The sequence below is a fragment of the Alligator mississippiensis genome, chromosome 2, assembly GCF_030867095.1.
Source record: "Alligator mississippiensis isolate rAllMis1 chromosome 2, rAllMis1, whole genome shotgun sequence".
Lineage (NCBI taxonomy): Eukaryota > Metazoa > Chordata > Crocodylia > Alligatoridae > Alligator > Alligator mississippiensis.
In genome coordinates this window covers 189,098,919-189,126,507 of record NC_081825.1, presented here as the reverse complement: position 1 = coordinate 189,126,507, position 27,589 = coordinate 189,098,919, and the positions used below count along the sequence as shown (strand labels likewise).

At 41.4% G+C, this 27,589-nt stretch overlaps 1 protein-coding gene across 4 annotated transcripts in view; it reads right to left on the bottom strand.

Annotated features, from left to right (window-relative positions):
• KCNQ1 (potassium voltage-gated channel subfamily Q member 1) overlaps positions 1 to 27,589 on the bottom strand; it is a 583,123-nt gene that overhangs the window by 421,439 nt on the left and 134,095 nt on the right. For all 4 annotated transcript variants that reach the window (XM_014602362.3, XM_019476843.2, XM_019476842.2 and 1 more), the window contains exons 3-5: positions 4,381 to 4,507; positions 2,546 to 2,624; positions 810 to 906 (exon numbers count right to left, since the gene is read on the bottom strand). In XM_014602362.3, the coding sequence (XP_014457848.2) occupies positions 810 to 906; positions 2,546 to 2,624; positions 4,381 to 4,507 (303 nt within the window). The remainder of the gene's footprint in view (positions 1 to 809; positions 907 to 2,545; positions 2,625 to 4,380; positions 4,508 to 27,589) is intronic.

Genomic DNA, 27,589 nt, shown 5'->3' with positions numbered 1-27,589 from the left:
CCCCTAGGCCTTGATGTACGCCCCTGATATACTTATAGGCTGCCACCAAGTCCCCTCTGAGTCTTCTCTTCTCCAGGCTGAACAGTCCCAAGTCTTTCAGCCTCTCCTCATATGACCTGGTCTCTAGGCCTCTAATCAAGCACGTGACCCTCCTTTGGACTCTGTCGAGCTTCTCCACATACTTCCTGAAGTGTGGCACCCAGAACTGGATACACTACTACAGCTGTGGGTTTCACCAAGGCTGAGTAGAGCGGGAGGATGACATCCTTTACCTTACTTGAGATGCCTTGGTAGATGCATGCCAGTATATGATTAGCTCTCCCAGTTATGGCATTGCATTGGTGGCTCATGTTCATTTTGCTGTCAGTCATGACACCCAGGTCTTGTTCAGTTATGGTGCTGGCAAGCATAGCATTGCTGAGCCTGTAAGTGTGCTGTGGATTATTTCTTGTTGGACAAAATTTTCAAAGGCATCTAAAATACCATTTTCAAAGCAATATGAGCACGTAGGAACCCATTTTTCAAGATATTTGGACACACCTTTCAATACTTGGCCTTTCAGTATCTAGGTCTCACTGAGATCCCAAATCTCCAAGTTCTGAAAATGTTTTTAGGCAAAAATCAGCCTTAAGGATATTACCACTTATCCTTAAAACTGATGAAGGCAACAGGATTTGGATGAAATTCATCAATTGTATGTCCCTGAGTTCATGTGTCTTACAACACCACAATATTTTCCTGTGTTCCAAGACTTTGTAAGAAATAGCTGCAGGAGGTGTCATTCCATCCCTCTGCACAATCTAACTTACTTGTCTATGTATAAAAACGACTGATCCCAATAGTCTCCATGTGCCACCCTGACGGTCAACATGCAGCATTCGCAGGATCTGCAGAAAACGGATACCCCTGAAATACAATTTTTTAATTGTTAGGTTCCAGCAGGCTGAGGCTACAAGACAAGGCATATAAAGAAAAGGAAGCATCTTTGAAAGGATAAGTTAAGAGAGACAGATCACTTCAGTTAGATAATTCCCATCAGTTTATAAGCTCCACTACTCCTCTGCCCCCACTGTTTATGCTGCTTACTGTTAAACTGAAGTGGGAGATTGGGTGGACAAGAAATAAACTTTCCTTTGGGCAGTTAGTAGGAATGCCCAATGTTGCAGAATTTCTGGAAGCAGACAGAATATTATAGAAATTATTCCCTTGCTGATCTCTGAATGTCTTGTCAAAGAGGAAGCACAACACGCTTTCAAACATAACAAAAATTCCAAAGGAGAGGCCAAATTTGTATCAGAGACAAAGACAACAATTTAAAATCCAGAAAGTCTGACATAGTTGGACAGGGGAAATAATATACTAAGAGGGTATATCTATATGAGATGCCGTAATGTGCAGTAGCCTATTTTACTGTGCATTAGCGTGTCACAGCAAAACCTGTGCTATTGCACAGTAGAATTAGTCTACTTTGCATTAAATATCCCCCCCAAAAATGCACCTTTGCTGCTGTACCTTTATGTAGTATCTCATTTTAAAGGTCAAGGAGGAGGCACGGAGCACAGCTACAAATAGGGCAGAAAGCAGACCAGTAGATCAAGCCAGGGAAGGGGACTGCAGTGGCATTTGGAAAGGGCATAGAGCAGTGATTCTCAACCACAGTGCTATGGCATCCTGGGATGCCTTGAGATCTTTTCAAGGGTGCCATGAGTGGACCCAATGTTAGCACTGTTAGGTGTGCAAACATGATTCACAAGATAAATCCAGAGATTTCATACAGAAATCTATAGTTGTGGTCTTTCTGCATTCTTTGCAACAGAAAAACTGCTCTATTATTTTTCTGTAGTCAAAAAACAACGGGGGGAAACGAAGAGCTGACATTTTCCAAAGGGTGTCTCAAGTCTACCCACGGGTGTCTTGAATTTATCTTGGGGTGCCTCAAGCCTAAACAGGTTGAGAACCACTGGCATAAGACGAACTTTGTGGCATGCTTGCTAAAAAAGGTTGGCCTTCACTGATATACCATAGTATAACTGCAGCTAAAATGTATCCCTTCATTCATGGAAATCAGCTAGACCACCCTTCCTGAGTACAAGAGATATGGTCCATCAGTTAGTCAGGAACACAGTGAAATATCACAGAATGACCAGAAGGTCTTAGGTGGCTGCATGTTTTCCAACAGTCAAACTCTAAATAAAAATATGCTATATATAAAGCTTGAAAAAGTCAATGGTTATCCATAAAGAATACGTTAGCTATAAAACTATAAGACCAGGTCATAAACCTGAATAAAATTTGAATAGATCACTGCTGGTTTATGGATGCTGTAGCTTCATTATAGCAATTTCATCATTGTAACTGAGATGAGGTAGGGGATATAGTAGTAAATTAAGACATTTAATTCTCAGCTCCACTAACATAAATCAGAACAATTTCCATTAAGGATAATGTAAACCTGTGTATGACAACAGGGGGAAGAGTAGGAAAACATAATACTAATAAACCCTTAAAAACTGACATTTTTTTTCAGTTATTGATTTGTTATTACCTGATAGCTGAGGTTGCAAACACTTGACCTTTAGATCCCACGCAAAGAACTATCATTGAAGCAACAACTACAATTAAATCTGGAAAAAAATAAATAAATTAGGCTAATAAGTTTGAGGCTTCATGTGAAACACTGACCATTCGTTTTACTAGAAACAAAGTTGATATGTTAACTCTTTGGAGAGTGGCATTTTCTAGTCAACAAAATCCAGGGTATATCTAAAGATCTTTTTTGTAACATATGAAAAGAATATAGCATGGCCTGATATTTTAAAGATGTTATTGAGCCTTAGGAGACTGCATTTTAGAGCAGTGGCAAAAGTACTGTAACATGTCATTTTAATACAGCATCAATACAATCATTTACATAAGCTCCACAACCCATAGATCAATCTGAACCTGCTATCTATTCTATATAACTTGTATGTTTTACAACGTTTTAATTTACTAGCACATATTTTTCACATTTTCCCATCTATAAAACCATGTAATTTAGTGATATTAATCCAATTTATCCCAGACTAGAAAGGAACAAAAAGTTACAACCAACATATTAATATGCCTTTAAAAATTAACCAAAATAGCTTTGCTATCCAGAAATTGTCATGATTTAATGTCTGGTACCTTGAAAATTACCAGGGAAGGAAACAAATCCTGCATCCCAATGGCAAGCCAGAAATAACCCCTTTCTACAAGCATAAAGTTCTTGTTGGCATAAAAACCCCTCAGGGTTTCCAAGTAATCAGTAATTTGAACTGGTCCTTGCTCAAGGACAGAACACTGCCTCAGGCCCAGGTAAACTCAAGAAGAAAATCCACCTTTTGGAAAAAAGAGGAAATAGTTTGATAGTGTGTATGTTGGCAGGGGGAGGTTGTTTTGTTTTTCTAGGTTGACAGCAGTTTGATACTGCTTAGGCATTTGCAATGCTGTAAGTCTCAGGAGAGATGAATCTGTACTCTGAACACAAAGGGAAACAGAGCTGTATGTTGCTTACTGCCAACATGTAGGATATAGTTATGATACTACACACACACACACAGGCACAAACAATTCTGTGATGATGTACATCACCTCGATACAATAATTGTGTGAAATGTTCATTGAAATAACATTAGCCACATCACACTGATCACCCTGCTTGCATATTAAAACCCTCTCCCCTATGCTATCTGTCCCCTGCACTACTGCTCCCGTATGTATCTGTGCCTAGGCATAATAGGGAGGGGTTTTGTTTAGTCCCAACTCATATGTCTTATGTTTGTGACTTTTAATATTAACAGAAGAGAAGGATTCAGAAATAATTTACTAGATGAAGCACTGAACACCTCAAGAAGGAGATTTTAACATACAAATAATAATACTTGATAATGAAGTCACTTGCCACTAACCAGCATGTTGTAGGTGGTTCAGCTATAAAGCCATGTAAATCAACATTGATAATATGGGCACTGGGAAGTGAGCTCTTGTCTTTAAAAACTGTAAAAGTTGCAACTATTACATGGTACATACGATACCGAGGCCGTCTCAGAAGATGGGACTGTAGGAGAGACCCTGTCAGATTTGGCTAAATTTCAAATCAGTTGTGAAAGGAAAGTATCCCTTTCCTGGAAAAGGAAATCAAGTTAAAAGATTTTTTTTTCCTTAAGGAGGAACTGACAGCACTGCAGATTTCTCAGAACAGTCTGATCTATATATAAACACTCATGAAAAATGCTCTTGCTCTAACTTGGCTGGACTCACTATGGAAACTTAAATTCTTCTGAAATATTCAAGGGATTTATAGAAACACAGCTTTTCTTATAATTTGTTATAACTGTTCAAACCACATATACTCACCAATGATCGAAATAGGCTTCCTAGCAAAACGAAGCCTTCCCCATATTCCAACATATTTACTGCGACATCCTGCTGACCACAGCCGAACGACATACTCTGTTCCAAAAAACACCACTAATACAATTTCCTAGAGGAAACAGACAGGGGACTAGATTAATTTTCTAGTTTGCTTTTTTTTTCTTCTTTTTTTTTTTTTTTTTTTTGCTTTTCGTTTTCTTCAGATAACATTAGGGAGCACTGAAAATGAAACTTGAAACTTGGGTAGAGAAAAAATATGCAATATAACAAGAAGACCCAAACTACAGAAACTTGGGAAACTCCGTAAGCAATGAGACATAGGATTAAGAGTAAGTTTAAATACCATAATGGTACACAGTTTGGCTCTTTGGCATGTGCTAAAACTGAAATCATTCTGCATAATTTACTTGGCTTCAGTAATTCAAACAGAAAGTTGCCTGACTTAGCCAAAGAAAACAAATGGACTCTGTATTCATGGGACAAGTATTTTGTTAGTATGTCTAATTTCCAGAAAAGGTACATTATACATACCATTTGTAACAGTTTTAACCAACCATTTACTTACTCTTTTTCAGCCTAAGTGCAATCAATATGGCTAAAAGTAACGTATCTGGTAATTGTATATGACAAAGTATCTAGCTTCCAGGCAGTTTTAAACCTAAAAAGAAATCCTTTCCCACCCTCTCCTAGAATCAGCTAAAGTCTCCGTCAGGGTCAGGAGTTCATCTGTGGTTCAATTCTGAAGTAAAGTCAGACTTGAACTATAACTTAATCATGAATCTAAACTGAGGTCAAGTTTTAGAATTTATACAAGAACAGAGTTGGTTGAGAAGTGTGTTTAAAACACAGTTCAGTCCCAGTTATACTGTTTGACTGACCCATTTTAAATATTTCAAGGGCCTACTCTGCTTTAACTGAAATACCCAAGAAAATAGAATTCAAAGAATATCATGGATGGAACCAATAGTTCTGACAACCCTCTGGATCTTTTAGGAAAAGAATTAGGCCATATTTGGAATTAGTGACATTTTTCAGTCCATTTTTCTCTCCATTTTAAATCACAGGCAATGTTTTTTGGCAATTAGCTGATGAAGTACTGTTTGCTGTATTTTTTTCAAAGTAGCAAGGAATCACAGTACTGTAATTCCTTTATTTAGAGTTCATATTCAATTAGAAACTGGCTTCATCCTCCTACCTAAGCAAAAGGGAGAGTAACTTACTGTAGTTCAAATAAAGGGAGGCTGTGAGCTATGGGACTCTTCAGCCTGGAGAAGTGCAGGCTCAGGGATGACTTGGTGGCAGCCTATAAGTACATAAGGGGTGTGCATCAGGATCTGGGGGAACACCTGTTCGCCAGAGCACCCCAGGGGATGACAAGATCCAACAGTCACAAACTCCTGCAAGACCATTTTAGGCTGGACATAAGGAAAAACGTCTTTACTGTCCGAGCCCCCAAGGCCTGAAACAGACTCCCCCAGAGGTGGTGCATGCACCTACTTTGGACACTTTCAAGAAACATTTGGATGCTTATATTGCCAAGATCCTTTGACCCTAGCTTACTTCCTACACCTTGGGCAGGGGGCTGGACCCAATGATCTTATGAGGTCTCTTCCAGCCCTAATGTCTATGAAATCTATAAAAAATGGGGTTTTTCACTGAAGACGCACATTACATGTCATGTTGTACATAAAGCATAAAGTGGTTGAAGACCAGAATTCTAAAGGATCATAAAAAATAATTACAAAAGAACACAGAGGTTTTATGCATTACTTTAGCTCATGATAACGCAACCCTGGATGATGATAACAGCAGATGCTGTGATAAATGTCCTCCTGTCCCCATGCCTTTTAGTTTATACATACAAGCATGGTTTTTTAATTAAAATACAGTAAAATTCTGGCCTTATCAAAGGTAACAGGAATCTTGCCATTAACTTGAGTATGTATGGGATTTTGCCCTTAAAGCTTAGCATAGCAATAGGGCTTCTGAGACTAGAAGAAAAGGGAAGATTTCTATTTCTTATAGGCTCATATCACTGCCTTCAATGGGAGATGGAATGTACTCTAAAATCCCCACCTTCTGATACTGCACTAAAATGTTCATCTCTGGAAGCTAAGCTATACTAACTGAAGACACTACAACACTTTTCAAAAGACAGGAGGATACTAGCCAACATTCCCACTCTTCGCTTGACAAGTTCTAATGTCTCAGGCTCGGTGCAAGCTGTCGCCAGATGCAGCAGGTTAACGACTGCAATTGTCTATAGTCTCTCTCTGCTCCAACTATACTTCAAGCAAAATCACATGACAGTGACCATATCTGTCGATTTGTAAATATGGAGCTTGACCCATTTACATCAACAGCAAATTTTTTCCAGGCTATTATGAAAGAAACAAGCAGGAGGGAAGTTTTATGCAGAGTACTATTTTACTGAGAAACATTTTTATAGGTCCATGTTTGCAAAAGCAAAGGGGTTACCACTATAAGACAGTGCCAAACCCTTCCCCCCCACCCCGACGCACACACAAGGTGCGATATAGTAATTTCACATAAAAAAGGATTCCCTTTTTCGTTTAGTTTTTATTAATTACATTTTCAACCTGCATTGAATTGCAAAATTAAAACATTACCGAGTGCAATACTACTAAAAGAGCAAATCATTACTGATACAATAATGTTGTTGTTAATTTTGTTTTTGACATTGCATTAGTTTATAAGATATAATCAACAAGCTCTACTATACTAGTATCTTTTTGTGTCCTAAAAAGCTAATATAGCCTCTTTCATCACTATTATGAAAGAAGCTCCCTCAGTGAAAGACAATGACAAATAATTAAGCAGGAAGCTACCAGTTTCTTTTATTCAAAAGAGGCTAGTTGAGCAAGGAACCTACGGCCTCAGATCACATGGGCTGCCAGAGACAATAGTGTTCAGATATCCCCAAATGGGGTTTGTGGGGGGAGGAGTATAATTTGGAAGGAAAAAACAGAAAGTTAAATATATTGTGCACAACAACAAAAATACTATTTCTTGACCAAAAACTATAAGTTTATCAAAATGTGTGTAACAAGAGAATGAAAATCTGAAGTCTGGACTGTGAATTGGGAGGGAGGGGTTGTTTTGGGTTTTTTAAATGTATGTGTTTTTTGTTTGTGGAATTTGCATTATAGTTGTGTGTGTTTTTTTAAAGACCCTCCATGGTTCATTGGATAACAGGAACACTGGCAAGTATGCAAATGTGGGCTGTCCCAAAGACAATGAAATAGACATGTAGTCAATGGTTACTGTCATCCAGTTCTTTGCATGACATGCAGACAAGCTTAGAGAACATTGATTGTTCTATAGACTCCTGTGACTGGAGGGAACAACCAGTCAGCTTACACCAAGACACATTTTTCACTCCTGACATTTTGATAAAGCCTTATTGACCTAAATGAGACCCAAGTTATTCAGAGAACATCAGAGGTGAAAGTGCACAAGCTGTTCTTCATGGTCATACACAAAAACGTCAGGTATCCATTAGCAACTGGCAAATACCCCCTCCCTCACCCGTGGCCGTGTGACAGACAAAAGTGTTTTTAATACCTTGCCTTGTATAAGCCTAATCAGTATTGGGAGGTGGAAGAGACTGATGAATTTGTCTCACTACATTTATGCATAAACTGCTAGAAAAGTTGCAGACAAGGAAAGGGAAAAAACATTATTTAAAAATTTAAAATAAGTCAGAGCAGTCATTTCAAAGACAAACAAACATGTTCTCCAGAGCATGGAAATTCCCCATATCACCCCTCAATAGCTAGAGGTACTGTTTACCAAAACCCAGTAAAGAAAAATGCTGGTGACCTGATTCTCATCTCACTTACACTAGTGTCAGTCAGAACTAGCTCCCATTAAGTAAGAGCTGTATTAGTAGGCAAACAGTCCTCAAATTATTTCTTATGTCTGAGAGTTTTAACCTATCTGAGTTCTATTAGGGGTGAGTTTCACCCACTGGTTCTTAAATACACTAAGTCTACTTGCTTAATGCAAGCCCACTAAATGCATTGCCCAGAAAAGGCCTCACGGTTCGGTGCCCAGCCAGTCTGGAACACGGGTATCTGAAACAAAACCAACACAGCAAAAGAAAAGCAAGGAGCAGGAAGGGGAAGATGGAAAGATAAAAGGCAAGGGAAGAGAAACATCAGTGATGTGGTGTGGTAGCAGGAGAAGGAATCTGGTAGTCTGCACAAGAGGAAAATAATATGGAATAGAAAATTGCTTGCAGATTGCTGGGGCTTATGGGAAGAATCAATTTCTTTTTGCTACAGACCTGAAGCATCACAATATGGGATGGAAACCCAATGGGAAAGCCATTTGCTGAACCAGTACAGCTCTAATTTCTACCATTTCTATTGCATACTGAGAAACTATTGTAAATCACGACACTTCAGCTTGACCTGAGCTAGAGTCCTCTTCACAAGGGTTCCAATAAACTGACACTTCAATGCTTGCAAAATGCCTGAGACAGCAGCTGCACATATTGCTTTGTGCAGGCCATGCAAGTTCAAGACACTACAGGCAACTGTTTCTTGTAACCTCTTTCACCTAGCATAGACAGGCCCCTCATTGTTCTACATCGATTTTTCCCTTGAAGTTGCATTACGGTCTCTTAGATATATAGAAGGCAGCAAGATCAGATAGCTTAGGCAGACAGGTAGGCACATAGATATGGAAACAAAGTCAACAAGAAAGTAACCATTCTGACTTGATTGTAGTGGAGATCAAAAAGGAAAAGAAAATTGTGTTCTTTTTCATGTTCAGATGCATATTGAAAACCTGAAAATGCCAAAACTGCTATTTAGGATTTTTCAGTTCATTCACTTGTTCCCCCCACCCCCACCCCCATATCTTACAGTTAATCTTGACAAGTTTAAAACAATAAATATTATGTTGGGTTTTTTTTAAATGTTCCAAGCTTAGTGTCTCATGCTGAGTCTTTATCTTTACTTCAAAAAGCTGTGTCCTTTGCCAAAATTCCTTATCAGCGCTGAGTAATGTGGGTTAAACAAACAGGCAATGGAAAACATTAAAAACAGGGTAATGGTATCACCCTTCTATCTTCAGAGTTCCATAATTAATCCTAAGAAGTTACTGGATGTGAATAAAGCCACTTTATGAATGTTTTTCATTATAGTGAAATAATATTTGCACAACCCTTTTATGTTTTGAATAAGGGAAGCTTATGATGAGAGAGAGTTGGAAACTTTGATTGTTTTGCTTTGCTGAAGCTTTTATTTCTTTCCCTCCTTAATCAGTGCAGAAGCAGAATACAATAGCTCTGAGACCAATAAAGAATACTGCAGACATATTTTTAGGGTGAAATTTCAATAGGAGTTGGGCACCTAACTCTGTTAGGCACCTAGAAAACCCCCAGATTTAATGTTTTTAATATCTTCTCCTTTAGGTTTTGATCCAAATACAAGCGAAGGAAATAGGAGATTTTTCCTCTGACTTCAAAGGATACTGAATCAGGCCCCAGGTGTCAGCACTGAGGCATAACTTTGCATGCTAAGGCATGCTCTCTGAGCACCTGTGTTTCTGACTGGAGTTTTCACCCAGTCATCTCTGGCACCCCTCTCCTCACAATACAGAGCATTCTTTAACTTCTGGATTTGGTTGTAGACAAAATTTAACAGGAGTTTGCACTAAGTAAAACCAAGCCCTCAAACTTAGTTCATGATCCTTATTTATATCAGAGTTACTCCCTCCCCCATAAGTGTTATATTTAGGTAGTCGCTAACACTGACATATTTGGCAGGATTAAGGAAGTATCAACTTCCTAAGATCTCCCAAAATTATATCTCCTTTCTGCGTATTTTCAGAACATGCACTTCAGGACTTCATAAAAGTCTTTGGAAGAAACTCACCTGAGTTTTCTCATTCACAGTGCAAAATACTCTGGCTCCTATCCAACAAAGCACTTAAGCACATGCTTAAGTTTAAATCCCACTGAATTCAACAGACCTAGGCACTTACTTTAAGCATTTGTTTAATTGCTTTTGCTGGATCAAAGCCAGAGTTTGCCCCACACCTTCTAGGATAGGGTTCATGATGAGTAAAATGAGAATGAAACCCCTGCCTCACTGAAGTAAGCATGAAAACTATTGATTTCACTGGAGCTAGGATTTCACCCAAATGAGGAGCCTGAATACATGTGCAAACATGCACATTCCCTTTCTTAGTATATACTAAATGTTATGAAGGATGGGAAAGAACTGTTCATCTGAGCCTATTAAAGATTCAGCGCAAGTGCAAAAGTCTTATTTTTAATCGAAACTTTGCATCCTTAACACCATTTACAGGGAGGCTGACTGTTCCCATAACTGATTCTCTTCCCCTTGTCCACTGGCTCATGGAAGGCTTTTTATATAACAATTTTCCTCATTCATTTCTACAAAAAGGTGATTCACCTCCTACCCATCTTTCACTGCACACTTCATAAATCTTCCCCCTTCTCCCACAACTGACATTATTTTTTTAATGGGCCACTCCTCTCAGCCAGAAAAAAATTGCCATTATCTGTCTTACTCAAACTGCACAATTTTTAAAGAAGGATCTCTCCATTATCATTGTTTTATGCACTTAAAATGAAACCAGTTGGCATTTTTAAGATCTAAAAAGGCAAATTCGGAACATGTAAAACAACACTGGGGAAAAGAAACAGATTGGTGGAATCTAGTTTCAGGCACATTGTATACAGCTTCTGTGTCTAAAACCAGAAAGCGGGAGTAATCCGGATACAGCAGACACTTCCTTTTATGCAACACTAAAATATTGTGAAGATCTTTTTCATGGAAAAAAATGGGGGTGGGTTGGGTTTTTTTAATTCCAGAGATTTTGAAAAGGAGTCAATTTTATTTGATGCTTATTTAGGCTAAGCTTTTCTGTTAATGTACATTTTCTCCTCATCTGTCTTTTTTGTCTTCCTTTTTGTTATGAAAAAGAAGGTGGGAGAAGGGAAAAGGGCAGGGGGAATACTGGAAAGTCACATTTTTCTTGCTTTTAAGTTTCATGGAAAAGCAGACCATTTCAAACAACATAAGAATGACTGTTTGGAGAGAGGCTATTTTTCAACAAAATGTTTTTCACCCATTCTAATTTCAAATGATGGGTTACAACAATGTTTCCCAAACTTCTGGGGCCAATGGACTGCTGTCGATGCTCAAATTTCTCCCAGACCACCACACAGCATTATCTTCAAGCTTATCAACAAGAAGAGTATAAAGGTGTACAGGAGCCTCAGGGAGATCTATGAACCAGGTGCAAACCACAACTGAAGAACCATGGGCCTAAAGGCCTTTGACACATTCTGTGCATGCACATGTGCAGATTTAAGATATCTGAGAGGAAAATTTGAACATGTTGTGCCTGTCTAAGTCCCAGCAATTACAGATTGGGGCTGGGTAGTCCACACATAGGCTTTGTCTACCTCAGACCATCTCCTGTGGGGAAACTCCCATTGCTTTCCTGCCATGTCTTGCTCTTAAAAGTTAATGAGGGAGGCTCCTCTATTACTAAACTCTTAAAAGGGCACTCCAGATGGATGTGCCTTGGGGCTCTGCCTCCCCTACACCCCTTCCAAGAGCCAACCTGTTGTACACATGCCACTCAGTAGACAATCTGGACTTCTCGGTGGTCTGGAGTAGCATCTCACCCTGACAGGGCCTGCTGTGACTCCTAGCCAAGTTCAGTGGCCTTAGCAGTGGCTGAGGGTCCACTAGGGACTGGCCAGGGTTGTTTCAGGTTCACCCCACCTCAATAACTTTAACAATATGCAGGAAAGGTCTCATTCTCTGAGACGATCTTCTTTTGTTGACCTGGCCCTCAGGGCTGTCCTTAATAGAGCCTTCTTCCCCAGAGTCCCCAAGAGCTCCTGGCCCCTCAGCTCTGGTCACCACGGTAACAGTACATGGCCTCAATGTCAGGCCCCAAGAGAAAAACAGAAATTAACCATAGAAGACTGAGAGGCAGTGCCCTTCCTCCCACTCATGCATCTCTGTTGGGTGCTGGGTTTTCGATTTCTCAGCCTTCCTCATGTTCACCTTGCCAGGCGTTGTCCTCCTGCCCAGTTCTGTTCCTTTCAGGGATCACCCCCCACCCAGGGTTTAGCACAGCCGGGTGTGCCAGTCAGGAGCTTACAGCTGCCTTGCAGCTGCCACTACTGCTGCTGCTCCCCGTCTTGCTGCCCTGTGCCGGCTTTTGAATGTCTTTCCTGGCACCGGCTGATGATGTCACGCCCCTACACTGTCTAAGCTGCACCAAGAGCAAGCCGATAAAGTGCGAGGATGGTGTTGCCTGCTGCTCCGTGTCTTTTTTCACTGTGCCTGCATTAGCTAAGTAAACTCAGGGCACAGCTTTCTCCAGGCCACGTCTCCGGGCTTCCCTGTCCTCCTCACCATATCCTTGCCCCTGGTGCCCTGGTGCAGAGCTCCACCTTGAGCCCCAGACTGTAAGGAGTCAGGAGGTATGTTACTTTTAACTCTGCCCCTGTGGCCTACCCAGTCTGGCCTATGTAGATCTCCAGCACCAGAACACCATCTGAAGAGTCAAAGAGAAGGGAAGTGGCTTAACCTGTCATTCACATTATGGGAGCACCTCCACTTGTCAAAAAGGATTTGGATGCTATCTTGGGATCCAGAAGACCCAAGTTCAGTTTGCTGTTCCACCACAGACATAATGTGTGGCCAATCAGTCTTCCAGTGACTTTGTTCACTGGCTGTAAAATGGGGATCATACTCCTACTTCTTAGGGATATTGTGAAGATAAAAAGGATTAAATGAGGAAAGATGCTCACATATTATGATAATGGAGGAAATCTAAGCATCATGCATAAACTGGATATGCTGGATCTAGGAGTTACCAACAGGCCCATTTATATGCCTGACTCCCAGGACTTTCTAATGGATGTTTTGAACAACCTTGTCCTACAATAGCACAGTACATACCACCACCAAAACTGTGTTTAAGCATGGTTCTTGCTAGTAGAATTTCCCATTATAGATTTTTCCAGGGGTCATTCTTTACCTGGGTTCAGAAAATAATCTCTGTACATACTGGTCAAACAATTACATCCATACCAACAGTTCATCCATACCAAAATATAAATCAGATACCATGGAGCAGTCATGGAGCAGCTATCTATCACCTCATTCTGAACAAAGTAGTACTTATTCTAGAATTCATCATAAATCATTATCATTACATTCACTGTTTCAGTATCAATCGTGAGATTTCCATGAACCTCAAGCAGCCAAAATTACAATTGGTTTCCCACTTTAACATTCCTCGCAAAGGAAAGTACCCTGATTCCAGGCCTACACCTTTCACAGTGAACTATGTCTAGCTCATTAGTTTAGCTATGCTAACAAAGCAGGGTATAGTTCCTTCCTATTTACACAGAGGGAAGGGAGACCTGAAGTCACTATGTGGAGGTTGCTCCCCTCCTCAAAATTCAGGGGAACCAGATTTTAGTTCATGTTTTTCATTCCATCAGATTTCTGGTTATCATTTCAAAATTTAGTTTTAAGGGTAATTAAATCTATGATATAGTAGTCTGACCTGAAGAATGAGCTGCAATCAGAAACTTATCTACGTCTATGTTATTGTACCATGCAGTTGGTCCAATAAAAGATATGAACCATAAAAATTCTTCCTTTCTAATATTTTCTGGACTATCATGGCTGCAGCATCATTCAGGCTAGGGACAGAAGTTACACATAAATTGATATACATGATCAGAAATCAGTTCAAATCTGTAATACAACAGGGCTAGGGACATCAATGACACAAAGCGGTAGAAGTGATCAGAAACTGGTTTAAAACTGTAACAATAGAAGCTCAGTGCACATAAACCACTTTCAAAATGGCAGAAACTGATTTAAGATGAATCTGGATGGATGTAGTATCAGAATTAACTGATTTAGGTTAAATCAGTTTATTTAACTTCTGTCCCACATTCCCTCCAGATTCAAGTTAACTCACAGTCTTCCAGCACCCCAGGATGCTTTGCACCTCCCCTGCAAGCCCCCCCACCCCCACAGCCCAGCAAAGAGGTGTGCTTTAGCGCCCCTTGGCTTGTGGCCTGGGCCACTGCAGGCATGTGGCTGCATATCTAGAATCAAAAGAGAATGTCTGTTCACTTGCATATTGGTTCACTTCTACACAACTTAGACTAACCTGTGAAGAATAAATCAATTCAGCCTTGGGCTTTTTGACTGTATGTACTTAGCCTTTTACACTATCAATTCATTTGTAGCAAAATAAGGAGGTAAAAGGATGATGCCATGTGGACATCTGGCATAAAAAATATCAAACCAAAGGATATAGTCCCTTTCTCATGTGTGGGAGACAGAAGGTGTCAATTCATTGTTACAATCTTGTGGATGTTTACTACAATTTTTAAAGGATGCCCTTAATGCCACAATTACAGATCCAGTACAGCTCCTGGACTCTATAAAACATGGTTTCTAGTTCCTCATGCTGGGAAAAGGTAATCTTAGCCACTCTTCCCTGGTTTGGAAGAAGGAAGCACGAACAACTGATATCAAGATAGTCCTTAGGATCACTACCTGCCTTTCTCTCCAAACAAGGGACAGTAGAGAGCAGAAGACCAGGAACTGCTGGAAAGGAATGTGGAGGATGAATGAGTATGAGTGTGATACTGACTCATATATAGGGCTGACTGTTAGTGTATAGGGGGATGAAAGCTGGAAAAGAAATAAGGGTAGAGATAAATAAAGGGAAAAATAAAATAAGAAAGAAAAAATTAAAGGAAGGGGGAAAAACTGTTTTCTTACACAATCTCACACAATAGGGGTACAATTTAAGGTACCTTCCAAGTCTAACATAATACAAAACCAGAAAAAACTTAAAAACTTAATGATGATAGTGTCAACTTTTCCCTCTGACGTGGGAATGGGGGGCTCTCTGCATTTCATGGGGCCAAGCTCTTAAAAGCACTGGGGTATGAAGTTAAAGAACACAGCAGTGAGAGAGAGGAGAACTAGGCCAAGGGATGGAGAGAGTATGAAAGGGAAAAAAAAGAAAGAGATGTAAAAGTAGGGTAGTAGGAAAGAGAAATAATAAAGAGCAACAGATGCAGATGAACTTGAGAAAATTAAAAATTGTCATATCTGTTATAAAAGCAAATGCATAAATATGACAGAATTTATAATACAGTAAAATGGGGGTTGGATTAGATGACCAAGGGTTGCACTAGGTCAGTGTTTCTCAACCTGTGGGTCACAACCCAAAAGAAGGGTCACAAGAATATATGAAAGGGTCATAAACAAACTTTAAAAATGGATCAACACACTTTAAAAATGGATTCTACTTTAAAGGAGAAAAATGTGGGAAATCATGGCTGCTTGGGGTCTCCCCGTGCTCCCCCCGGCCCCACACATTGGGGTGTTGGGGCCTGGGGGTGGGGGAAAGCAACTCAGGAGTGAGGGGCACTCAGTTGGGACTGGAGTCTGAATTGATTCAATCTTTACAGGTTAGTCTAACCTGAAAAGACTGAACTGATTGCAAGTGAATAGACATTCACTTTTGATTCCGCAAATGCACCCACATTCCTGCAGTGGCTCAGGCTAGGAGCCAGGGGGCCCAAGAGCAGTCCTCCTTTCCAGTCTTCAGCAGCTGCAAGGCTGGAAGGAAGCTGACCTAGGTGGTGTGGCCATGCTCTGGCAGGGGCTAAGTATGATTGTGGAGGGGTTTAAACCCCCACTTTAGCCTGTAGGGACCCCAGCCAGGGTGTGCCTGGTGGGGGAGAGGGCAAGCAGCCCTTGCCAGGCTTGTCCTCAGGGCCAGACACCGGCTGGAGCAGTGCCTCATACAAAGGGGGACACGGGGGAGGAATTAAACTCCCCTGTCTCTGGGCAGGCACGGGACCCCTGCTCCTGCTCGGCTAGCAGGGGGGTCTGCCCAGAGCCAGCTGGCATGGCCCTGCCATGCACCTAGGGCTGGGGCTGGGGCTGTGCCGAGGTGGCTTGTTGGTGCTGCTGAGGACAGATGCAGAGGGGCCAGGCCAGGCTGGGCTGTGGGGGCCAGGCCCTTCCCAGTGGGCTGCAGCTCAGACTGGGGCCATTAGGCCTGTGTAGCCAGACTGTTTACAGCTCCCTGCACCCAGGCCAGGCAGGGCTCTCATGGAGCCGCAGCCAGCTGGTAAGGGCCCAGCAGGGCTGGCCTAGAATGGATCGTGGGGGCAGGGCCCTTCCCAGCTGCCTGCAATTCTGTGACAGCCTGGCCCAACAGCATGGGTCATGGCTGGCCAGACAGCGGGCTACCCCAGCCAGCTCAGAGGTGCTGGCAGGCTCTGAGCCTGGCAGCCACCTACCACAGCCTGCCGCAGCTGCCACCAAGCAGCTGCCACCATGTTGGGCTGTCATGGAGCCACAGCCAGCTGGGAAGGGCCCTGACCCCACGACTTGGCCTAGGCCAGCCCCACTGGGCCCTTCCCAGCTTGCTATGACTCCATGACAGCCCCACCTCACCTCGGCACAGGGAGCCGGAAGCAATCTAGCTGCACAGCTCCTGTGGCCCCAGCCCAATCCAAAATCTGCTGGGAAAGGCCCGGCCCCCATGGCCCAGCCTGGGCTGGCCCCTCTGCATCCACCCTCAGCAACACCCACAGGCCAGCTTGGCTCAGCCACACAGCCCCAGCCGCTGGTGAAGCAGCCATATGGCAAAGAAAATGTTGGCCACCTCTGCCCGTGCCTTCTCCCCTGCCACTGGAGTTGAGAGGGAGGGAATGGCTGATGGGAACTGCTCTGCCCTGGCCAGGCAGACCCCAGCTGCCACTGGGAGAGAGATTGGAGGGGGAGATTAAATCCCCCTCCCTCTCCCTGTTTGCTTCAGGCTGTGGACTGGGGCCTGACCACATCCCCCCACTACTGCTCAAGCAGCGAGTGGGGAATGCATGACAGGGTCTGCTACACCCTGGCCAGGCAGACCCTGGCTGCGGTCCCCTGGTGGGAGAGGGGAAGGAGTGAGGAATAAACCCCCTCCCTGCTCCCTTTGCCGCAGGGCGCCATGACAGACCTGCATCTGGTCACACCCCCGCCTTCACTCTGGCTAGAGAGCAGAGGGGCGGAACCAGCCCTGCTCTCTGTAGCAGACAGCCCAGCACAGCCCAGGGCTGAAAAGCATGCTGGGATGCTGGGGGACTCTGGTTTAACTTAAACCAGGAAGGGGTCTGGGACAGAAGTTTCATAAACCGGTTTGACCCAAATCAGTTTAGTATGATACTACATTCAACCAGATTTATCTTAAACCAATTTCAGCCATTTTGAAACTGGTTTATGTGCACGGAAATTACATTCTATTACAGGTTTAAACCAGTTTCTGATCACTTAAACAGCTTTATGTATAACTTCTGTCTCTAACCTTTATGTGCATGTTTGTTTGCACATATTTGAACTTACACGTGATTTCTTTGCCTCCATTGCAGCTTGTTTCATTTAGTTGGTATCTTTCATAAAAAAGGTTACTTTTTTCCCTTTGGAATTCAACAAATTGCACCCAAAAAGGCAGGTATTTAATGAGACAGACAGACTGAGATGGGATTTTGAGGAGCCCTGGATCCTATGTGAACAATCAAAAATGTCTTCCAAAAATTAGCCTTTTGACTGCCCATCTCTCACCTTGAGTACAGGTCTGTACAATGGCATGCAAAAGTTCCATGCAGCACTTCAACAACATCCCCCAATATGGAGAGATGCAGAAGAGAGGGGAAAGTTCATCTTTATTTTAATTAAAAAGGAGGACTTTTTTGCATGACTTCTGAATAAGGGAGTTCAAAAAGCCTCTAAAAGCAAGACATCTGACAGCTGCTGATATAGAACTATTGGGCAACAATCCTATGTAATGCATATATTCAATTACAAATATATTGGAGGGAAGTCAGAGAAGTGAAATTAAAATGAATTTCAGACAGCAGAGGGATTAATAAACGTAGACAGTCTAAAAAGTTAACAAATGTATTTTAAAAAAATCATAAAAGATTACATATCATGGAAAGGCCTACATGCCATGGAAAAGAGGAATGATTTAGTATACTGCAAAAAAGAAAGAACAGGAAGAAACTAAAAAGGAAAAATAGGCCAAATATGAAGAATATTTTTGATGGCAAAATGGATTATTAACTGTGGAAGTGTCTTTCGGAAGTGATGGAAGTGCCATCACTTATTAAAGTCTTAACCAGACTTAACACTAGTGATTGCGCAGCTGCAAACAATCCAACGTTATCAAGACATACAACAGCTCACCTATTAAGTCCCTTCTACCTTTAAACCACATGATTTTCTATCTTCCCCTTTTAATTTGATGGAAATTTGTACCATTAGCAGCCAAGGAAATTTTAGCAGGATATAGTAATGCCTGCAAACTTTGGTTGGTGATTCAGATTTCAAACTTGATTATCTTCCTTCATCCTATGATGTTTCAGGCTGGATGGCAGCTCATATTTGGAGGCAGGATAAGGTTTGCAGAGGAGATCATTAAAAAAACAGGGCAGGTCATCAGGAAGACTTGATTTGTACAGACTAACAGTTCCCACAAAACTGGATTTCTGCCCCAGGTTATTTTCCAGCAAGAGTTTAACTGTCACTAGATTTTAACAAGACTGATTTTGATTCCAGCTGTCATTAGATTAGTAACCCAGAGAAAAAGTGCATTTTGAATAAGTTCTTTTCAGAGTTACCAGGCTAGGGTAAATCTGTCAAGTGATGAAACAAAATCCTCTGTGATTAGAAGCCAGGCTTTCCTTGTACACATCTGGATAACCACCAGTCTTTTACTGGTATGAGGTAGGGTAGATATGCATCTCTACAGACTAACTAAATAAGATATATACAGAGAGCGCTTGCTTTCGTGAACCCAGGTTCACTTCATCAGATGCTGCAAAAGAACGTGCAGAAAGCAGAGTGTAAGAAGGAAAGAGCAATTAGAATACAAAAGTCAAGGGAGGGGAGAGAAAGAGAAGGAGTTATTGGTATCACACTCCATGATGATAAGAGTTCAAGTGCTGTATTTCTGTTTGACATTTACATAAACACAACCTGCTTTTGCCTCAACATACTTGAATTCTCTCCCAGGTCTCCTCTAGGGAATATGCCTCGTACTCTTCCACACAGCTGCAATAACAGTCAGATACTAAACCTGTAGTCCAGGCACTTAATACACCTCACAGGAAAACACATGTGCTAGTTTAATAAAAAAAAAACCCCAAAACAAAAAAAACAACCTCTCAAATGCCATATGCAGTCACTCAGCCTTTTTACTGTTGCCTCTAAAATTCATGGAGGAGGAGAGGGGAATTATTTGACATATAAAACAAACCTACCCAAAGATAACAAGGTCAGCATTGAACCTAAGTGGCAAATAAGATTCACATACTGAAGGCAAATCATTTTCTTCTCCCTCTGATTTACTGTATGAGTTCCAGTTAGTAAGTGTAAAACAGATGCAGCTATCATTTGGCACATCAAGGTTATAGGCATACCAAGATGGGAAGTTAATTTATACCTGGCAAAGCACATGACTAACCCAGTGAAATTTTCCCTAGAGCTTTGATAATGTTCCAAACAGACCAAACTAAACTTCCATTTGCAAAACGAAGATTTAAGCCAGATCTCTCTGAAGTTGCATACCCCATTAACCAAGCTACCGTTGTGAGCAAAGACTTATATTTTTAGTCAGATTCATGTTTCTATCAGTTTTGGGTCCAACACAAATAAATGGGGCAACAGAGGCTGCTCTTTACAAGATTCAGGGTTGCAAAATAAGAACGCTACTTTTGTGGAACACCCTTAATTCACAATCACATTTTCCCCCTTACAAATAAAGAACAAATACATCATTCATTGCTAGGGGAAAAACATTCCCTAAAATAACCCATAGCCTTCTCTACAACAGCTGGGCTGAGCTTCAAGCCAGCAAATGCCTGAGGAAAATACTAGTTATTAAATTAAGCATATGTATAACAAGCGTGATACTCAGCAATGATTTCATCAACCCTTTATGTCCAATGTTACAGAGAAACAATGCTGGACATATCTGGGACATATACAAAAAATAAAGAAAGAAAAATAAAGGCAAAGCTTTTGCCAGCAGGCAGCTCCTGGGGGCCAGGAGCAATCTCCCACTCCCTGCTGCCTGGCTGACCAGGAGCACATTTGCGTCTACATGGGTGCTACTGCACAGTTACTGATCACAAGCTCAAAAGCACCCCCCATAAGAGACAAGAGCCACTGGCCTGCCCTGTGGCTTTCTAAGCAGCTCAGGCAGTGGCAGCTTCTTCCAGCTTCTGGCTGCCACTGCCACAGATCTGCTCAAGAGTCCGAGTGTAATTCGAACACTGCCAACAGATGAGCTTTGTCTTTCTTTCCCATTTCCAATTATTCCTATTTCTTCACCAGCCTTAAATGTCTGGGAAACATCACCAAACGGGGCTCCAAACAGTTCACTTAGATTCCCTCTGTCACCGACTCTCTCAACATGGCACATATGATTAGTTTGGCCCTGCCTTCCAAGAGGTGGAGCCAGACCAGGTTGCCTTCCATTCTATTTGCATACAAATTTTTGGAGGATGCCAGGACTCAAGACAAGAACACCTGGTTCCAGTCATAAGTAGTGGCTAAATAGCACATGGATCCTGTGTTAGCACATGGATCTTTGGTGATGACTCTTCTGGGGCCCATCCCCATTAACTATGTAGTAAATCAAACTTTGGCTTTGGAGTAATAGCATTCATAGTTTGTACCACATATAAGTACAAAAATACTGCTTAAAAAGTGTGTTTATGGAGTACCTGTGTTAAAATTTGCAGCAGTTTAAAAAAAAGAAGCATCAGTTCTGGATGAACCAAGCCTACGGGTACTATAAGAAAATTACCACAACTATGTTTTTTTCAAGGTCAGTGTTTTCAAATTTGCTTCTCACTTCTAGGTGCTCAGGGAGAACAGGTTCTGACAAGTAAGGGAGGCAGGGGAGGAAGAAGTTGTGGGGAGGCAGAGAACAAAGGGCTATCTTTTCCCTGCTGTAGCAGTGGGAGGGGGACAAATTTAAGGCACTCACTCCAATAATTAGATTCTATACCTGGGAAATTATAACTAATTTATAAATTGAATCTAATACATTTATAAATAGAATCTAGGTATTGGGAGGTCAGCTTAGATTCAGGGTCAGCTTATATTTGAGTAAACGGAGTATTATAGGCCAGCCTCTAGCACGGATCTTTGAAAACTCTTGGCGCTCTGGTGTAGTGCCCAAAGACTGGAAGAAGGCCAATGTGGTGCTTATCTTCAAGAACGGGAGGAAAGTGGATCCGGCCAACTATAGGCCCATTAGCCTGACTTCTATCCCGGGGAAGATCTTAGAAAAGTTTATTAAAGAGGCCATCCTTAATGGACTGGCCGACGCCAACATCTTAAGGGATAGCCAGCACGGGTTTGTTGCGGGTAGGTCTTGCTTGACCAATCTCATTTCCTTCTACGACCAGGTGACCTATCACCTGGGCAAGGGAGAAGAGATTGATGTCATATATCTTGACTTCAAAAAAGCCTTCAATCTGGTTTCCCATGATCACCTCTTAGAGAAACTGGCCAATTGTCGCCTTGGGTCCTCCACGATCCACTGGCTGGAAAATTGGCTCTGGGGTCGGACCCAGAGGGTAGTAATTGATGGAAGTCACTCATCGTGGTGTCCTGTGACCAGTGGGGTCCCCCAAGGCTCTGTCCTTGGGCCCATACTGTTCAACATCTTCATTAATGCTGTGGACACTGGAGTCAGAAGCGGGCTGGCCAAGTTCGCTGATGACACCAAACTTTGGGGAAAAGCATCCACACCAGAAGACAGGCGGGTGATCCAGGCTGACCTGGACAGGCTCAGCAAGTGGACGGACGAGAATCTGATGGTGTTCAACGCCGATAAATGCAAGGTTCTCCACCTTGGGAAGAAATACCCATAGCATCCTTATAGGCTCGGCAGTGCTATGTTGGCTAGCACTATGCAAGAAAGAGACTTGGGGGTCATCATTGACCACAAGATGAACATGAGCCTGCAGTGCGATGCTGCGGCTAGTAAAGTGACCAAAACACTGGCTTGCATCCATAGATGCTTCTCAAGCAAATCCCGGGATGTCATTCTCCCCTTGTACTCGGCCTTAGTGAGGCCGCAGCTGGAGTACTGCGTCCAGTTTTGGGCTCCACAATTCAAAAAGGATGTGGAGAAGCTTGAGAGAGTCCAGAAAAGAGCCACGCACATGATCAGAGGACAGGGAAGCAGACCCTACGATGACAGGCTGAGAGCCCTGGGGCTCTTTAGCCTGGAAAAGCACAGGCTCAGGGGTGATCTGACGGCCACCTATAAGTTTATCAGGGGTGACCACCAGTATCTGGGGGAACGTTTGTTCACCAGAGTGCCCCAAGGGATGACGACTAGGTCGAATGGTCATAAACTACTACAAGACTGTTTCAGGCTGAACATAAGGAAGAATTTCTTTACTGTCCGAGCCCCCAAGGTCTGGAACAGCCTGCCACCAGAGGTGGTTCAAGCGCCTACATTGAACACCTTCAAGAGCAAACTGGATGCTCATCTTGCTGGGATCCTATGACCCCAGCTGACTTCCTGCCCTTTGGGCAGGGGGCTGGACTCGATGATCTTCCAAGGTCCCTTCCAGCCCTAATGTCTATGAAATCTATTAAATCTATTAAATTATGCAGCTTACAATCCTTGTCACCTTATTCTGGATTGTATTTTTGAAGATTATTTTTTAATTTAAAAAAATGTCTTTTCTTATCTCTCCCTTTTGGTCACTGTTTTTCCTTATTCAAAATAGTTACTAATTCCCTAAATTCTTATATTCAATACAGTAATGACTAGGAACCCAGTAATGAGTCAGGATTCATTGGGCTAGGTGCTGTGTAAACATAGAGCAAAATGTCTGCATCCCAAAGAGTTTTCACTATCCAGTGGGACTGAAACTGCTTATGCTCTCAAACATGTTACTGTTTTGATCACTGAGCAGTTGGATGGGGAGCAAGATCTTAGAAAGGACCCAATGTATCAATTGCTTCCAATGATATGAAAGCTAAATGCTGCCCTTAACAGAGATGGCAGTGATTGCTCTAAAGCAGGGGTTTTCAACCTTTTTGGGTCAGTGTACCCCCGGAGGCCAGTCAAGAAGGAAGGAGTCCCCCAGTGGCTGACTGGCAATCATGCCAGTGACAACGTACCTCATCACTACGGCAACATAGCGTCAGTGGGCACTAATCATGATGCTACTGCTACTGCACAGTAGCAGCAAGCTCATTGCTACTGCACAATAAGGTTGGAAACGACCCAGGCACCACTGGGACTGCATGGTACTGACAGGTGATGCACAGTCATTTAGTATTCACTTCAGCACCAACTGCTCAGTGAGGTGCGCATGTAGAAGCACCCAGTCATACTTCTCACTTGACATAAACCATCAAAATGCACAGCAGATCATTGGAATAAGTAACTAACATGTCTTGTATATCATTCATATGTGACAAGCCATCATATTTTTTTCACTATGAAACATGTTTTAAAGGATATTTCTATTTGTATGAAATAACCAAGGTACGTGTATGTGCTTGTGGGGATAGGGATATGTTTGTTTTGTTTTTTAAAAAAAGAAAACTGGAAAAAAGTCATCCAATCTGGACTATTCTCCACACGGTTCTGTGAAGTATATTTCAATCCTTAATATTGAAATCAGATGCCCAAACCTCTACCATTTTGCTACACAGTATTAGATTGCTGAATATCAGGACTCCTGTTCTCTCTGCCAGGTCTGGGAGGAAAATGTACTGAGGTAGTCAGAGCCTCTCTATCCCACTCTTAACTTTTGTGTTATTGGGTTCAATAAAGACAGTCAAAAATGAATGAGAAGAACTAATCAACTTTTGTGGTGGAGAAGTAAGCCTCTGCATTCATTTGTCTCTAATTAACCAACATTTTGTATCTGAGGGACCATCTCTCAATGCCTAACTTTTTCAATTTTATGAGTTAGAGATGCTTCCTAACCAAGAGGGAAGCAGAGTTTGTGGATTACAGACAGCATTGCAGAGCTCATGAATTTGGCAATTCTTTCTTTTATATTACAGATACTGGTTAAAATTCTAGTTCTGCTAAACTTGTAACTTCTTTCATGGCCTTACATTTAACTTCATATTTTTCCAACCAACATGTAACTTGTATTACACTCTTTGGTGTACCTAAATGACAGTTGCTAATGTTGCTGATAATTCTAGTATTATAAAAGCCTAGGTCTGTCTGTCTGTCCGTCCATAATGCTTTATTCACACTCTGATTGGCTGATGGAAACAGCCAATAAGAGTGTTCCAAGCGTGGGGGAGCACCACCATGATTCCAAAGCCATGCTGAGGGTCGGACAGAGGGTGGGGGAGCTGAGGACAGCAGCGCTGTGTGTGGGAGAGCCAAGGCCACCCCTCTCCCTGCAAGAGGCAGAACAGCGGCAGCATGGGGCGTTAAGTGGAAGCACTCCATCCCAGCCCCCTGCCCCCTCATCATTCTTGACAAGCAATTGGATAGTTAAAAGTATAATTACAAAGTTTCATGTTATACCAGGAGGGGAAGATTGTGTTGTGTGTAATACCTGTTTCTTTATCTGCTAGATACAAAAGACACTATCTTGTGTCAATATAAAATTTATTATGGTTAGTGAAAATATGCAAGGCACAAGGGTATGGTTAAGATGTGCCCTGTAACTTGGCATTTACAGGTTTTTTCAAGTTTGCAGCATGGTATATTATCCTTCCATAAGTAAAACAACACAGTGCAAACTGGATTTTTTTTCCTAGATGAAAATGGAGACACAAGATTTCCGTGTTCAGGTTAGAAGCTTTCATTAAAAAGATAACTGATAATCAGGACCACAGAATCTTATTTCCATTGCTTTACATGAGTTTCATGTTGATGTAACTACCTATTGAGTTATACAACTGGTTAGGAGTGCAACACAAGATTCAGTGCTTTTCTCTTCTAAGAATACAGAGCTTTAATTGAGGAAAATTTTAATTACAGGCATCATAAAAACCATGAGCCTGAAATAAATGTTGTTCAAACTACCTACCTAATACAGTTGCCTGCCACTTCTGTTTTAATTTTTACAGGACAGTCTAAGTCATTGCTTGTCTAAGTTATGTCTAATCATAGCTGAAGTAGAGAAAGCAAATGTACTCTATCCTGATGTTTAGTAATTATAGACATAAAGGTTGGTAAATGTTTCAGAGCACTACTGCGTATCTTTGGCATCAGTACATGATTTCACTGAAAATCTGCCTTTGTGACAGCACATTGTAATATTTTCCTTATCTTGACACTGTATCCTTTTTTGTCCCACATAGCACATTCCTAAAGTTGTCAATGTTTCATCTATTTAAACACCATTCTTTATGCTGCTCCAAAACAGTAGTTAATGTCTGGTAGCAGTGTTCGGGCCTTTGCAAATAAGAGTAACAAATGTTTCATGATATGGAAAAATAAATGTGTGCATCCCAGCTGCTAAACCATTTATTATGAAAAAAGCTACAAAAGGCCTTGTTTAAACATATTTTATGAGTAATTTACAGACTGTTGAAATGACATCTTCAATTAATTTGTATAATATGCTTTAGCTGAGAGCTAGAAAACAATGGGGTCTGCATGGTAATTATTCAATTCTCAGTGCAATCTGAGTGACCATATGATTCCTGTTATTATTACAAAGAAGGCACATATTGCTTAATAAACACTAAGTGCAGTAATATGAAACGATTACCCAGTAGGATGGATCTTATTTTTTGTATCTAGAATTTAGGATTGGTAAACCTTGGGGGAAAAAAAAAAATAAGCTTTGTTAGAAGTTAGCAAAACTGAAAGTATCTGTACACTCTAGCTGGCTCATACACTTCTATGTTGATGTTTTCCATGGAAATTCTGGCGGTATTAGCTTTGGCAGCAATCAAAGACTATTTTTGGAATCTTAAAAGGAACTCCTTGGGTGTTTTAAAACTTTCATTCATGCTCTTTGACTTTATTTTTATTCACTAAAGCAATAAGAGCAGTCTTCTGCTTACCTTCAACTCATTTTACTGTTAAAATAAATGAGTGGATGAGCCAGTCAGAAACTGGGCGCTCAGGAAACTTACACAAGTATGTTATGCCTTTTTGAGAGCTGAGACATTCTTCTTTTGCATAATTGGACAACTTCTAAAGTATTCACTAGTTTATGCTAGTCTAGGAAAACACCATGTTATTGTCAGAGAACAGGAAGGAGAGGAGTAGAAGCTTACTACGTCTCAAGTGTCACTATATCTTAAAACTTTCCTTGAAAGAAGGTGCTCCCCATAAAAAATAAGTGCAGTTGAATCTGTTCCTTTTTTAGACAGGGGAGAAATATACATAAACCTTCCTAATAAGTATGTTTTCCCATACTTTAATATTTAACAATATGCTAAGCAATTGACTTTTTAAACAACCATTTTTGTAGCCATATAACTATAAAAAATAAATACAGACATATTTCAAATACTGATTAAAATGTTAAAATCTTAGTACACTTGCAATGCATTTTATACATGACTTGTAGGGAAAAAAATAATGGTGAGGTTTGTTACTTAGTGTGTTAACTGTGCAGTGACTAAATGGGATATAGAACCTGCCAATGAATAGTTAAATATTGTAAATAAATACCTAGAGAGGGAATGGAAGGACTGTTTACAGTTGTCCCAAAAGGTATTGTTACCTTGGCACAATGGCATAAGCTTGGAGTAAATTAAAACATAGGTTGAATATTATGCTGCATTTCCTGAGATTAACATTTATTAGACAAAGCAATACTTTTGGCAAATGTGACCAGTCAGCAATAACAAAAACTGTATCAGGGAATCATCCTGCACAGGCTAGGATGGAGAGGGAAGATGGGCTGGATCATCTAGTGCCTGTGATTAGTGCTAATGTCTTGGCAAAAGAAACAAATGAGAGCCAGCTACCAGCTAAACTAAATTCTATTTATTTGCATCTGTGAAACAAAAGGGGCCTCAATTTTTGCAGGCAAACTCACATACAGCTCTACATGCAGGGTGCATGAACTAGTCACAGGAATAATAAAATAAGACAGACCCTT